The sequence below is a fragment of the Delphinus delphis genome, chromosome 6 (genome assembly GCF_949987515.2).
Source record: "Delphinus delphis chromosome 6, mDelDel1.2, whole genome shotgun sequence".
Lineage (NCBI taxonomy): Eukaryota > Metazoa > Chordata > Mammalia > Artiodactyla > Delphinidae > Delphinus > Delphinus delphis.
The window spans coordinates 4,438,441-4,452,078 of record NC_082688.1 but is presented as its reverse complement, the minus strand read 5'-3'; the positions used below and the strand labels follow the sequence as shown (position 1 = coordinate 4,452,078).

General features: G+C 57.0%; 1 protein-coding gene across 3 annotated transcripts in view; it reads left to right on the top strand.

Annotated features, from left to right (window-relative positions):
• The first annotated feature begins 1,048 nt into the window (after window positions 1–1,048).
• Window positions 1,049–13,638, top strand: part of NTNG2 (netrin G2) — a 74,846-nt gene continuing 62,256 nt past the window's right edge. For all 3 annotated transcript variants that reach the window (XM_060013907.1, XM_060013906.1, XM_060013905.1), the window contains exons 1-2: window positions 1,049–1,184; window positions 4,795–5,856. In XM_060013907.1, coding sequence (XP_059869890.1) covers window positions 5,644–5,856 — 213 coding nt within the window. In that variant the 5' untranslated portion in view covers window positions 1,049–1,184; window positions 4,795–5,643. The remainder of the gene's footprint in view (window positions 1,185–4,794; window positions 5,857–13,638) is intronic.

Below are 13,638 nucleotides of genomic sequence, written 5' to 3'. Positions count from 1 at the left end.
CCGGAGCTGGCTTGGCTTCGTCAAAAGCAGGGCCCATCAGGGTGGAGGCGGCGATGTGTCAGCTGGTATTCAGGCTCTGGTTGTGCGCTCAGATCGCTCCCTCCCCATCTCCCCCAATCCACCCACCCACCCTTTTACCCACTGCTTGGGGCCTTCTGGGTGGCAGCACTTCCCAGAGGGAGACCGAGCTGCAGCCTTGAGCCCTTGGCTGTTGGGGGGTGGGCGGACTGACTCACTTGGCCCCCTCCCCGGGGCCGATGGGGCAGCTCCCACACCCATGGGCGCTGGCAGCCTGTCAGGCCCCTGGGTTTCGGAAAAGGAAGCCGCAGCCCCGCGGCGCCTGACCCGAGCTGGCTGAGAATGCGCTCTGCGCGCCGGGACCCGCTGGCCCCCGGGCCGCGAGGAGATGTTTAGGCTGCGACCCCCCAGAGCAGGCTCGCTCCCGCGGCCGCCCGCTGGGGCCACCCTGGCCGCGGGCCCGCCGGGACGCCCCTGCTCGCAGAGCCCCTCCCCGGGCCGTGGCGCGTCCCCCGAGTCTCGCAGTATTTCCTTCCTGCACCTTTAAGAAGACCGTTGCTCCGTGGTGGGATGGTGTGTTAAAGCCACACAGAGGAAGTTACGCAGCCCGGATCAGACCGAGAGATAAAAGCCCCGATGGTGATCGTGAGTGATGGCAAGAGGATTTAGCCTCGGCATTAACTTGGAGCGGAGTGCAGGGGGGCAGTGAAACGCCCCGCCATCTGGCCCGCGCCGCGCCGGGGGGATGCCCCGGCGCCCCGACGAGCAGCCGCGAAGCCCACCCGGGCCGGGGGCTGCCCGGTGCCCGAGCGCGGGTCCCCTCCGAGCCGCCCAGGGGGCCCCAAAAGTTTGCACTTGTTAGCGGCGACCTCCCGCTCGGCCGGGGCGGGCGATGCGGGCGGCTGGGGCGGGCCCCTCCCCCGGCCCGCGTCTCCGGGACGGCTGCGGGCGGCCCCCCCGGCGGCCGGAGGGCTCCCCAGCCCCGATCTGACGGCCGCGGCGGCGGCGGCCACAGCGGCAGCGGGAGCAGCGCGGGGAAGCAGAACCGGCTCGCAGCCCTCGGCCCTCGCCCCACCCAGCGCCAGCCAGACGGGGGAGGCGGAGCGCCGAGGGTGGCGGTCCTCGGCCTCCCGGGTCTCCGCTCCGGGAAGCCGCTCCGAGCCGGGGTAAGGCTGGAGGGGAGAGCCCGGGAGGCGAGCGGGGGGGCGGGCGGGGGGGAGAGATGCTGCAGCTTTGCCAGGCTGGTTTCATTTTTAAAGGGCTTCGGTGACCATGCAGGCTTTCCCGCGGCCCAGGAGCCACTTAAAGCGGCCCAGCAAAGGCTCGGATGCAAAAGTTATTTGGTGGCGGCCGTTACTAGCGCAGGACTGGAGTCGCTTGGAGAGGGGTGTGTGAGTGTGCATTTGTGGCAGTATCTTAAAGGAGTAGCTTGTCTTCCTGGCTGGCTTTTTCCCACCAGGGTCTTTTTCCATCGTTTGTGAGAGTGAGTGGTGGGGATGGGTGTTACCAGAATGCCTGGATGTGTTTGTGAAAAGGAAATTAACCCTTTTCGCGCGCCATTCCCCTACCCCAATTTAATCGCCACCCCGATTCCTCCCATCCCCTTCCCCTCTCTGAAAACTGGGTATGTGTGAGTTGCACAGAGAAACTCTGTCTTCCAGCGGCGGCTAGAAACTTCTTTCCGTGCCCTGGAGGGGTGGGCTAATGGGGAGGGTTATGTGCCTGGACCGGCTTGGGGACAGCGTGGAGTCGAACCTCCAGCTGGGTGGCACGCAGATGGTGGGAGCAGAGGCCGCGGGAAGGCGGGAAGAGGACCGTGGACTCGCGGCGTCCGCGGGCTCCGGAGTAAGTTGTCCGCCTGGGCTGGGGGCGGCAGCGCTGGGGAAAAGGAGGCAACGAATTCCCCGGCGCTTTGCTGGGCGTCTTCTAAGTAAGGGAGGCGATGCCAGGTGTGGGTGCACCCTCGGTGCCCGCCGGGCCTTTTTGAAAGGCGTGATTATTAATTGCTCCCGTGGCTTGCACTCAACTTCGGGAAGACAAAAAGCAACTGCGGGATTGCCAGGCACGTCCCCGTGCGATGTCCGCCGTTTGCAGCCCACCCGAAGCACGGACTCCGAACCCTTGGCGTCCAAGGCTGGGAGCTGACCCCCATCTCCACACACCCCCTCCCCCCGGCCCCAGCCGAGGCCTCCTCCTCGCGCCCCACCCTCCGCGCTCAACTCTTCGGGGCTGTCTGGGCGCTGAGAGGGCGTGGGGGGCGCCCGGGAGCCCAAGAAGGCTCCCATTCCGGGGCTGGGGGCACTGAGGCCGCCGGAAATGGGATGCTCACTCGTGCGGCCGCGTTGAGCGGGGCACCTACTGGACCGGCGCGGGGTGAGGGAGGTTTAGGTTTGGGAGGATGGGGTGGGATTGGAAGGTGATCGCGACCCGGAGCGGGCTCCCCTTTCCTTCCTGGCTCCCAGCACCCTCCCCTGAAGGCAGATATCACCCCCCTCGACTGTCCCCAATGGGAAAGGAGAAGAAACTTGGGGGTGGGCTGGGTCCTGGGAGAAGCCCCCAGCGCCCCCTCTCCAGGGACCACCCCCCCCCCCAGGGGCTCCGCGTCCACCAAGGCAAGTTTCCCACGAGGCGAGGGCGCAGCCGGCAACTCCGGGAGGAGCCTGCTTCCAGCCCAGCCAGCTCGAGAGGCGCTAATTCAATAAGACAGAAAAATCTGAGTTCAGAAATCCTGGTAAAATCTAATTTTCGGGTTTTAATAACCTGGCTTTCAGCCCCCTCGGCTCCTGAGGACTCTTAAAAGAAAAGAAAGCGCATTGATTCGATTTGTTTCTGGGAGCTGCAGTTTCTTAATAATATCAGGTGAAGATTTATTTTCCAAGGAGTAAACTATCCACCGGGATACAACCTCTTACTCTGAAATTTCCCGCACTGGCTTCTCACTCCGTGCTTTCCTCCTCGCTGTTCCGGAGACGCTTGCATCTCTCCCCCTCCCTTTTTTTCTGTTTGGCAAAAACTGACTGTAACATTCTCATGCTGAGCTCGCAATTCCCTTACGATGCCAGCAACGCCCAACTGATTGACTAGTTGTAAACATATTTATTACCCACCCCCCCCCCGCAGATTTTGATGTTGTTGGCTCCCCCACCCCATCTTCCAGGGAATGCATGGCGTTTAAGCCTGCGGAACTGCAAAGCAATGAATAGGCTTGCGAGGCGCGCTGCCCCTTCGATCTCGCGGGCCTCCTGGCCTCTGGGCCTCACTGCCTCCCCACGCCCGCCTGCGTCCAGTGCGGTCCAGGCCGGAGGCAGCACTCTGGTCCTGCAGACGAAGGAAGCCCGCGTCCGGGCGCACCCTGCGAGCCGCAGTCGGGCGCCCTACCTGGGAGTGAACGGTCAGAAGCCCGCGGCTGGAAGAAGGAGTGAGGAATGTGCTGTTTTCTGGGCAGCGCGAAGCTCAGACAGAGGCATCCAAACCTTTGCCGGCCGCGCTATCTTATTTTTACTACATTTTCTCAGGTTGTAAAAATAGTCTCCAGTCGGGTTCTTTCTGAGAGTTTTCTAGCAAGAAGCACATTCAAGGCCGGACAGGCTCTGTAACACTGTTTCTCTTTAAACAGCCAGAGGTGAGATGTGAAACTGTGTCCCCCTCAGCTCATTCATCTGCATCAAGAGCCCTTCAGCCAGAGAGAGGGGCAGGGGCTGCCTTAATGCAGATTTATGATGCCCCCAGCCTGGAGCTTTGGGCTTCTCCTGGGGAGGCGCGGGGCGGCCAGCCCCCATTTGGACAATGTCCCCCAACTCCGGTTTGTCATTTTTGGCAGGAGTGCGTTTGTGTCTGGGTGGAGAATGGAGGTTCATGGAAACGTCGTGGACCTTCTAGGTACAATGGCTGAAGAGTCAGCAGTTTGGGAATTTAGATGCAATAATCGTAGATGTAATAACCAGAATTAATAACACATGCGCTTCTGCTGCGACTCATTGCAGTAACCTTTGCCCTATTGGCTAGTATTTTTGGCCAGATCCCACACTGGGGACCAAATTCTCCTGGTGATATATCAAGTGTCCCGGAACACCCCGCACTATTGGAGTCGTGCTTTTCGCAATGTAACATTCATCTTAGTTATGTCTATGTAGGGCTTTTAAATAATTACCAGTAGCTTAAAATAGTAAAGCAATAATCATAATGGTGACCTGTTTATAAACATACCCTCTAAGGGATGATTGCAAAATTTTGGCCTTGATCGGAAAAAGCGAATATGACAAATCATTGTCACTTCCGTCCAAGTCTTCAACATCCCTAGTTTCTTACAGTTAAAAATTAAATTCACCATTTCAGAATTTTGGAGATGTATTTACTGGCACCCAGTTCGTAATTGTCGGCCTGCGCGTGGACCGTTCTTAACCTGAACCTGTCCTCACAGCCTCGTCGGCACCTGTAATTAATTACAGCCTCATCTACGGTTTTGACATTTTGACTTGTCAGGCATGAGAAAGCCACCATTCATCTCGGCTCCTGGGGCTGCTTTAGAAAGTCACTGACCCCAAACAGGGGCACTTCTGCCGACCCCAACACCCCCATAAATATGGAGAAAGCGCATCACCTTTTTAATAACGTGCCCCATCCTCAAATGTGCATCTCCTATATTAATAAAAATAACCCAGTTTCCTCGGGACACCTTGCTAATAATGCAGCCTCATCTTTTGCACATTTTGCCAGAGAGCTTTTGTTCTTATACATCTTTACTCTCCCCCCCTTTCTCTATTTAACTTGTTGCAGGTGTTGTTGCTAACGAGCTCTCTCTCCTCCGTTCTTACAATGAAAGACAAGCCAGACCCCGGGTACCTGGATGGATTGGGAGCTGAAGTCTCAGAAACTTCCTAATAAGTTGCCCATGGCTACCAGCCAAGGTCAGCTGGTTCCCATTAGCGCCTGTCCCCACCAAAGACGAGCCAAATAAGTTGCTCCCCAGTTAACACCTCAGTCGCTTTTTTTATGCTCCAGTCCAGCTGCACAATTGTTGTCACTTTAAGCCCATATGAAAAGAAATCTCTTTTATGCGTCCAAAATGCCAAGTCCAATCCCATAGAGGGAACGTGTTTGCAGCAAACAGGTGCACCTCCTGATTTTACTTTATCTTTACAACGCAGGCCGGAGGGTTGTTTTACAGTGGTGTTGAGCGCACATCACACACTCAGGGCCCTTTAAAGACCCGGGTGGATTGGAAGGACCAAAATTAAAAGCAATCTGATCCGGCCTCACGCCAGATCCCTGCGGATTTTCTCCCTATCCCATTTCCATCCACCGTCACAATTTGAGAGTCTGCCTGATCTGATCAGATTCCCCTCTGGGAGAGGTGTGATGCCAAGGTTAGGAGGACGCCAAGTTGTGGGCAACTTCTCGATCTGCCCATCAGCAGTCTGAGAAACGCTGGCTCTGAGTTTTCCACATCGGCCTCTTGGAAAAAACAAGTTCCTCGCTGTTTGCAACCTGGCAGAGTCCCTGGGACATCCGGCCTCCGTCGCCTGGTAGATGTGGCTTTTCCATGCTGGGGCGGCAAGGCCCTCCTGACCCAGTCGCCACCTCTCCGGTCCCTCTCTGGGCCTCGCCCCTGGGGACGGCGCCGCCATGCTGCACCTGCTGGCTCTTTTCCTGCACTGCCTCCCGCTGGCCTCTGGGGACTACGACATCTGCAAATCCTGGGTGACCACGGATGAAGGCCCCACCTGGGAGTTCTATGCCTGCCAGCCCAAGGTGATGCACCTGAAGGACTACGTCAAGGTGAAGGTGGAGCCCTCCGGCATCACGTGCGGAGACCCCCCTGAGAGATTCTGCTCCCACGTAAGTCAGCCCCACCCCGCTGTTCTGTTCGCTCAGGCCAAGTGGGTGGGGGTCTGGGCCGGACCCTGGGGGTGGGTGAGCAGAGCGGGAGGACCAAGATGCAAGGTTGACTCTCCCGCATGTAGGTTTGGGATCAGGTCTCTGTCCCACCTTGGAAACGTGCCAAAGCAAAGGCGGCCCTGAGGATGCTGGGGTCACGTGACATGGTTCTTTGGGGTGGGGAGATTCTTGGCCAGGTGATCGCTAGATCCTCTCCTCTTGGGAAAACCACAGTACTAGTCAGTTCCCCAGCCTTGCAGATAAGCCCCGCCTCTCTCGTAGGAAGTCAGCATCTGGGCGAGCGAGCAGAGTACTATTTGCAGCGTTGCACTCTGACCTCCCTCGGTTCGTCCCTCTGTGGTACCACCTCCTCTTCCACCCAATCCAATCCAGCAAACAGGTTTGCCGAGCGAGGGAATGCCAAGCACCGGGCCGGCGCTTCGCAGGGGGGGGTTTGATGGCAGTGCAGAGGGGATTCGTAAGGGAGGACGGAAGGGGTCAGAGCAGGGCGGGCGGTGTGGCTGGTACCATTTCTGATTCCACCCCTATGTGCAGTGACCACAGTCGCTGGTTAAGTCAGGGGGGAGGCAGGCTTTCAGGCGTTGTCACCTGAGTCCCTAGTTAGAGAAAGTTGGAGTCTTAGAGCCACGGAGTACATCAGTACTCAAGTAACATTAACAACAACAACAACAATAATAATAGCGGGGACCATTTGTGCAAGCCCCTGAGTGTGGAGGCTAAGAGCTCAATACGAGTCATTCCATGGAGTCCTCCACTCGGCTGAGCTGGGCTGATCCTGTGTTGTACAAAGTAGGAGTTTCAGGGGGTGAGCTCTGGACCAGTGGCATCTCTGGGCCACCACTCCATCACCTGTGAAGTGTGTACACTAACAGCACACGCTCAAGTCGCTGTAAGGAGTAAGTGAGCTGATGCACCCTAAACTGCGCAGACTAGGGTCTGGCGCAGAGCAAGTGCCCCTAGGTGTGAGCTATTGTCATTCCCATTGTACAGATGGAGAAACTGAGGTCCAAAGTCACAGCCCAGGAAGTGATGAAGCTATGATTTGAGTGTCCGGCTCCAGAGTCACTGAGCTAATCTGCCTCCCGAGAGACACCTTCCCACTGGGCAGAGCCCCGGGTCGGGCGGGAGGCTGGACAGGGCAGCCAGGATGCAGGAGCCACAGGAAGGGCTCAGTGTCATCCTCGGGCGGCTGCTGCCTTCACGTGTCCTGCGGGGAGCCACCAGGTCTCTGGGTTTATGGCTGGACTGAGCCGATGTCCCCACTCGGCTCCTGAGGAGGCCTCAGTCCCGCGGGGCGCTTGGGTCCTATCCTAGAGCAGCCAGCCTGGGAAGGTAGGTTCCCACTTGGATGGTCAGCAGTCAGGAGGCTGTCACTGTGGGTGGTGGCTGGGCTGGGGGGAGCTAGCTGGGGAGAGAGAGAGGGAGGGAGGAGAAAGCAGCAAAGGGCCAGGAGCCAGGGACTGGAGAGTCCCACTGCACTGAGGACCCCAGGGCTTGCTGGCTCAGGGACAGTCAAGGGGGCTGGCCCCTGAAGGTCAGGGCCAAGGCCAGCACCGGGGGAGCCCAGCTCTGAGTCCACATCTGAAGCTGGCTGCCCACCCCAGCTCATGTAAGGACTTCTCCACACACTCCCTGAGCAGAGTCAACCGCTGCCTCTTGTATTCAGAGTCTTGACTGTATTTCTTCTTTTGAATATTAATCGTCTTAATGTGCTGAGGGCGGGGCCGTGGGGCGGGGTGCCTAACTCATAAATCACTGGACCAGCTTCTGGTCAAGGCTTGAGGGGTGGAGATGACCATCAAATGCAAGTCTGAGGCCCTCTCCTGGCCAAAGCTGGCTCAGGATGCCCTTGGCCCCGGGCCTCCGCCCTGCCCCCACTCTCACACACAGAGAACCCAGCGCAGCTGCCGGGGTGGAGTGGTCACCCCGCCACAGTCCTGATGCCACCCAGCATGGGTCCTTGAGCTGTGCAAGGAGCATTCATGCCCCTCCTGTCCTCTCCTGGGAAGACCGGTGAGGAGGGGGCAGGGGAGGAACAGCATCTCCCTTGGTGTCCTGACACCTGTCTGATGGACTTAAATATTTCATGATGGGCTGCCATCCGGCTCTGCCCTTGATTACAAACGTGCAGCCAACGAGGATGGGGAGGCTGCCTAGGCTGGCTTCTGCAGGGAGGAGGGGGTCACGTCCAGATGGATTCAAACCCCCACCCCACCCCACTGTTTACTGCAGCTTCCCTAAGCAGGTTCTGTGCATGTCTCATTAAATCACCTCTAGGGTGCTCTGAGGTGGGGACTCTTCTAATCCCATTGTAGGGATTAGAAAGCGTTGGCTAAATCCCGCCAAGGTCACTCGGTCTGGAGGGCGGGCTGGGACCTTGTACGTGGCCAGGACCCGTGCTTATGCACCGGACGGCCCAGCCTTCCCTCTCTGAGCTTTGATGAAGCAGAGATGGTGGTGTAGGCAAGTCACAGTGCCAGTGGAAAGATGCAGCCTGGCCATGGGTGTCCTGGCACGTAGTAGGTACTCAATGTGTGGTAGCTGTTATTTGCTTACCATTGTGGCTATTATGTCCTTGGTTGTGTCCGAGCCTTTGTCTCTTTGCCTCTCTCCAGCCTTGGGGACACCACGCCCTGTATTCCTGGTCTCAGGGCAGCAGGTGGTGGATGTGTGCTCAGGAAGCGTTCACTCCTCTAGCCATGGCCGGTGGCGCCACCAGGGGGCGCCCTAGTGGTACCCAGGTGGCTCTCTGCCCCCTTAGCCTTACAGTAGCCCAGTGGGTCCCTGTTTCCTGGCACCCCTCCTGCGGCGAGTGCTGGGCCTGTCTTAACATCCACCCAAACGGAGCATGAGCCCTGGGGCACCCTGAGGTTGCAAGAGGGGCCACGGAACGATTGCCCCTTTCAGACTTCAGTGTGCAGACCCTCTCTCCCCCCCTGGACTTGTGTACTTCCGCAAGGCCACCTGAGAACTGAATTGTAAATTCCAGCCTGGGGAGGAAGGCAAGCGGGGAGGAAGACCAAGATAAATGAACAAAAAACCTATTGGCTCCAAATGCACAATGAGAATTAATAGGGCTGAGCTCTCAACCAAGGATTCTTGGGCAAGGGCGAAATTTCAATGAAGGCTGCGGGAGAAGGCGGGCGGCCTCCCACCCCTGACTCCCAGGGCCTGGTTGGAGAGGGCCAGCCTTCTGAGAAGGAGGGAAAGGCAGCGCCCGCAAGGGCTTCTCAGCCCCTAGCAGGACCCCTTTGGGATGGGGAGGGCACTGTTGGGTTAGGGGAGCAGCCCCGCAGAGCTTCGAAAGAGCGGTCGCCGGCCAGCTGCCTGCGTTGCCGTGAAAGGAAGGGGGAAACCCTGTCCTCACGCCTTGAGGCTCAGGAGAGAGACGGTGAGAAAAGAGGGTGGGGGGCATAGACCAGGCAGGTGGTGTTGAAAATGATCCTACAGTTAGCTACACACTGCTGCCCAAAGTGTAGTCCCTGGACTCACCTTGTTAGAGATGCAGCCCCCCGGGCCCCGCCCCAGACCCGCTGAGCCAGAGCTGCATTTTAACGAGAAGTCCAGGTAATTCGGATGCACGCGGGGAACGCTCTGAGGAACGCTGCTCTACGTGATCTGTCAGTCATGGGTGATACTTACTATTGATGACGGACAGACAGGAGGCCTGTGGTTGCCACGGGACCTTTGCAGGGTAAGGGGGTGTCGCCACTGCGGAAGGAGGAAAGCAGAGAGCAGGAGGGGTGGAGGTCCCAGGGGTGAGGGGTGAAGCTGGGAGCTCAGATTCCTGAATGTGGGAGACCTGGCGGAAGGTTCCAGAAAGGTGGTGTGCTAACCCGACAAGAGCCACAGGCCTGGAATCTGAAGACCGGAGCTTGCATCCCAGCTTTGCTGCTTGTGGGCTGGGTGATCTGGGGCAAGTCTTTCAATTTTCTGAGCCTCAGTTTCCCCACGTAATGGGACATGGCTGCCTTGCCCTGCCCCTGACTTCCTGGGAGAAGGAAGCGCTTTTCAGAATACCTGAAAGCGCTTAGAGAGCGCAAGTTCTCTTCTAGGGTGAGACTTTGATGGTGTCGTTGATCCAGTCTTGAGCATCTTGCTTTTTCCACGGTGAAATAGCTGAACATTAAATGTTTCATCTAAGGAGACTTGAGCACACAGAGGTGCCTGGGTCTTGGTGCACAGGAAAACCCAGAGATGGTCACGAAGGCGCATCTTAGAGCCCACGTCTTCCTCAGAACCTGCTTTGCCTTCTCTGCACCTCCGTATACCCAGACGCAGAGCAAATGGCCCCATCCCTACCCCATGGGGTCTGCTGGGCTGATGACTGCAGACGGCCGGTGGGTCCCGGGGGCCTCAAGCCCCTCCCCACCATGACACTAAACACCACGTGCAGAATCAAGGTCACAGATGCCACGCCTCCTGCCAGACCTTGATGTTCACGAAACGTTTCCATCCAGCAGCACTGAGCTCACCAGCCCACTGGCTCGGGTCTCCTTTCCCCTCTGTGTTCTGCCCCCAAACCCACAGAGGACAGCCTGGGGAACACCCTTCCCCACCCCTCCCTCCTGTCCCCGTCACAGCCCTCCCGTCCCGTTTCCGGGGCTGACCTCATGCCAGGTACAGCTGTGATGGGACAGTGCAACGACTCCTGCAAATCCAAATAAACAAGAGAAACACAGCAGGTGTTAAGGGTGGTGCACAACTAACTAGGAGTGGGTGAGACTGAGACCTAACGTAAGGAGCTTGAGAAGGATGAGGGCGTGACCCGCTCCCCCCCCACCCCCCCCCACCCCCCCCACCCCCCCGCACCATATGCTCTAGCTCACTGCAGGGTTTCCTGCCTCCTTGCCTTGGCCCGTGCTGCCTCCTCCGCCTTCTTTGCTTCCTTCATTTCCGAGGCTTTCGTGTTTAGATTACCTCAGTTTTTGAGGTTCAGGTTGGACCCACCCCCCCCCCCCCAGGAGGCCGTCCTTGACTCCCTAGCCCAGGTGGATTAGAAGGCCCCATCTGGTCACAACTGTGCCATTGGGCTTACAGAAGTGGCCTACTGGTTAAGAGTTCAGGCTCTAGAGGCAGAGAGGTAGAGGTTGGAATCCCCTGCTGTGTGACCTTTGGCGTGAAGCTTAACCTCTCTGAGTCTCATTTCCTTAAATGGGACTATTGATGGAAATATGCATTTGGAACTGTCATGAGCACAGTGCCTGGAGTCAATGGTCAATCCATGCTCATTATTCTACTCCTGGTGTTTGCCTCCCCCTTGGACTGTGAGCTCCCCAGAGGCAGGGCTGCCTTGTTTATCTTTGCATCCCTCCCTCTTGGCTCAGTTAATGCTCAGAAGGCATTTACTGAACCAATGGATGGGTGGGTGGAGGGACAGTGTGATCCAGGAAGGCTTCTCGGAGGAGGAGAGATTGGGGTTGACTCTTACAGGAATAACTAGGGTTTCAATCAGGACAGAGGAGGCACCAAAGGCCTCTACTTATCTCCATTTGAGTCCCTGTTCTGTAGGATTTTCAATCAGTTGACACCAGGAGGTCTGCACAGTTCTGTCCTTAAGCAGGAAGTGGTGTTGGAACCTGAGCTTCCCCCAGCCCTTAGTTAAAGCCACTCAGTCTCTTGAAGTGCCTGAGGCAGGGCCCAGCCTGGGACAAGAATAGTTCCATGCATGACATCTTGTTGCTTGGTAAAGTCTCCTTCCTGGGGAGCAGACGAGTGACAGGATGGGAGCAGCGCTGCCTCCGATGGGAGCAGCGCTGCCTCCGAGGGCCGGGCCCACACGACTGAGATCCTGGCCTCTTACTCTTCTTAAGGGAATGAGTTTGGGTCCAGACACTCCATGGAGGGTAGGGGGCAGGGCCTCTGGAGTGCCAGGGGGAAGGGAAATGGCCTGGAGGACACATCTTTCCAAAGAGTGTCAGAGACTTAGAGGTTCTAGAACTTTTCCCCAGGCTCATCCGCCTCTTCCCTCTCTACATTCCCTGGCCCTGATTTTTCATATATTTTCATTTTTCTCCCTTAGTGCATGTATAACACAAGCTGCCTTGTTAAGTCCCACGTGTGACGAGGCAGGGGGTGGATGGATGGATGGACAGGCAGGCCACTCCAGCTGTGGGTGAGAACTTGAGGTTTGGGATGGGGCAAACGGGGGCCCATGCTCATCCCACCCCTTCTGGGTTGTGGGACTTTGGATAAGTCCCTTGTGCTCTGAGCCTCGGTTTTCTCATCTGAAAATTGGGATGATGCTAAACACAATCTCAAAGGAAGGTCGTACGGATGAGATGAGACAAAGCGTGTAGCCCTCAGCTGGGTGCCTGGCACAAAATGAATGTTTCCCAAAAGGGATTTTTTCCCCCATCCTAGAATTTAGCGTGAGAGACAAAAGGAGGGAAAGTAGAAAATAACAGAAGAGGAGCCTATTAGCCAAGTGTGTAAGGTGGGGTATAGTCAGCATATGCTGTGGGAGTTCAGAGGGGGAAGGCAGGGCACCGGGTTGGTCTGGGTTGGTCTATGACCTTGAAGGGTTGGAGGATTCAGAAGAGTGATGATGAAGCAGAAAGAATCGCAATTGCAGAGATGCAGGTAGGGCTCCGTGTGACATGAGGGGAGAGCGTGTGGGTGATGGGGAGGGGATGACCCACTCCACCTGTTTGTTTCATCACCCCACCCCCCACCCCGCTCCCTGTAAGCCTGTGGGCGGGACTGTTATTGTGCCACTGGATGGAGGAATAGACCAAGGTTCCCCAAGGCCCACTGATGGTGGAGCTGGGATGCAACCTTCCTCTGCCTGGTTCCTAACTACTCTCTAGTGTCAGGGGGGTTAGACCAAGGGTGTCGGGGGAGGAGGGGAGGGGCAGAGCAGTGGGCATGCAGAGACCTGAGGGAGCCCACAGGGCATGGGATTCCTGAGCCACAGGGCCGAACAGAGCTTGGCAGGCTCAAAGAAGCAGGTTCCCTCACCCTCACTGCCCCAGTAACGGGGTCCAGGCTGCAAAGCTCTGTTCCTGTCCCACAACCCAGGACCCAGGCTTTCCTGCCTCAGATCTGGCCAGGGCCCACTTGGCCCACGAGGATGCTCAGCTCCCACCTGGAGGGGACCGGAGTGATGGGGAAAGTGGGAAATGCAGATGATGCATGGGTCTGTTCAGCTTTGGTTCGCAGGTTCTGATTTGTTTTTCATCACAGCGTATTTGCTTAAATATATGCAAACGTGTTTCTAATTCCCCAAGCACACACCAACTGCTGGCGCTGGTGGGGGGTGGGTGGCGTGCCAGAGTAGCATGAGCGCAGGATGCGAGTGGGGCAGTGCTGGGCCCCGACAGAGTCCCCTCGCTGCTGGGACAGCTCCTTAGCCTCAGTTTCCCCAACTGTGCAACGATGGGGTTTGGCTAGATTAACCACGTCCGTCACCCAGCATCCCTGCGTGATTGTAAGATACATTCTCGGAGTTTGGTAAAAATCTATGCTGGGGTTCAGCCTTGGTCTCAAACAGACAAAGTGAGGGGCTCCAGTGCAGACAGAAGGGTTCCAAGTGCATATCCTGTGCTCAGCACAGCACTAGGCTTTTTTTCAAGTTTAAATCCCTTTATTATAGTAGTCTATTAAAGGAAAATCAAAACAAAGAAAAACAAAGCTGAGGGCTAAAAACATAACGGTACATCACATCGTTTCCCCTTGGTTTCTGCTTCTAAATTCTTTTGCAAATTTTTGAATTGAGGTATA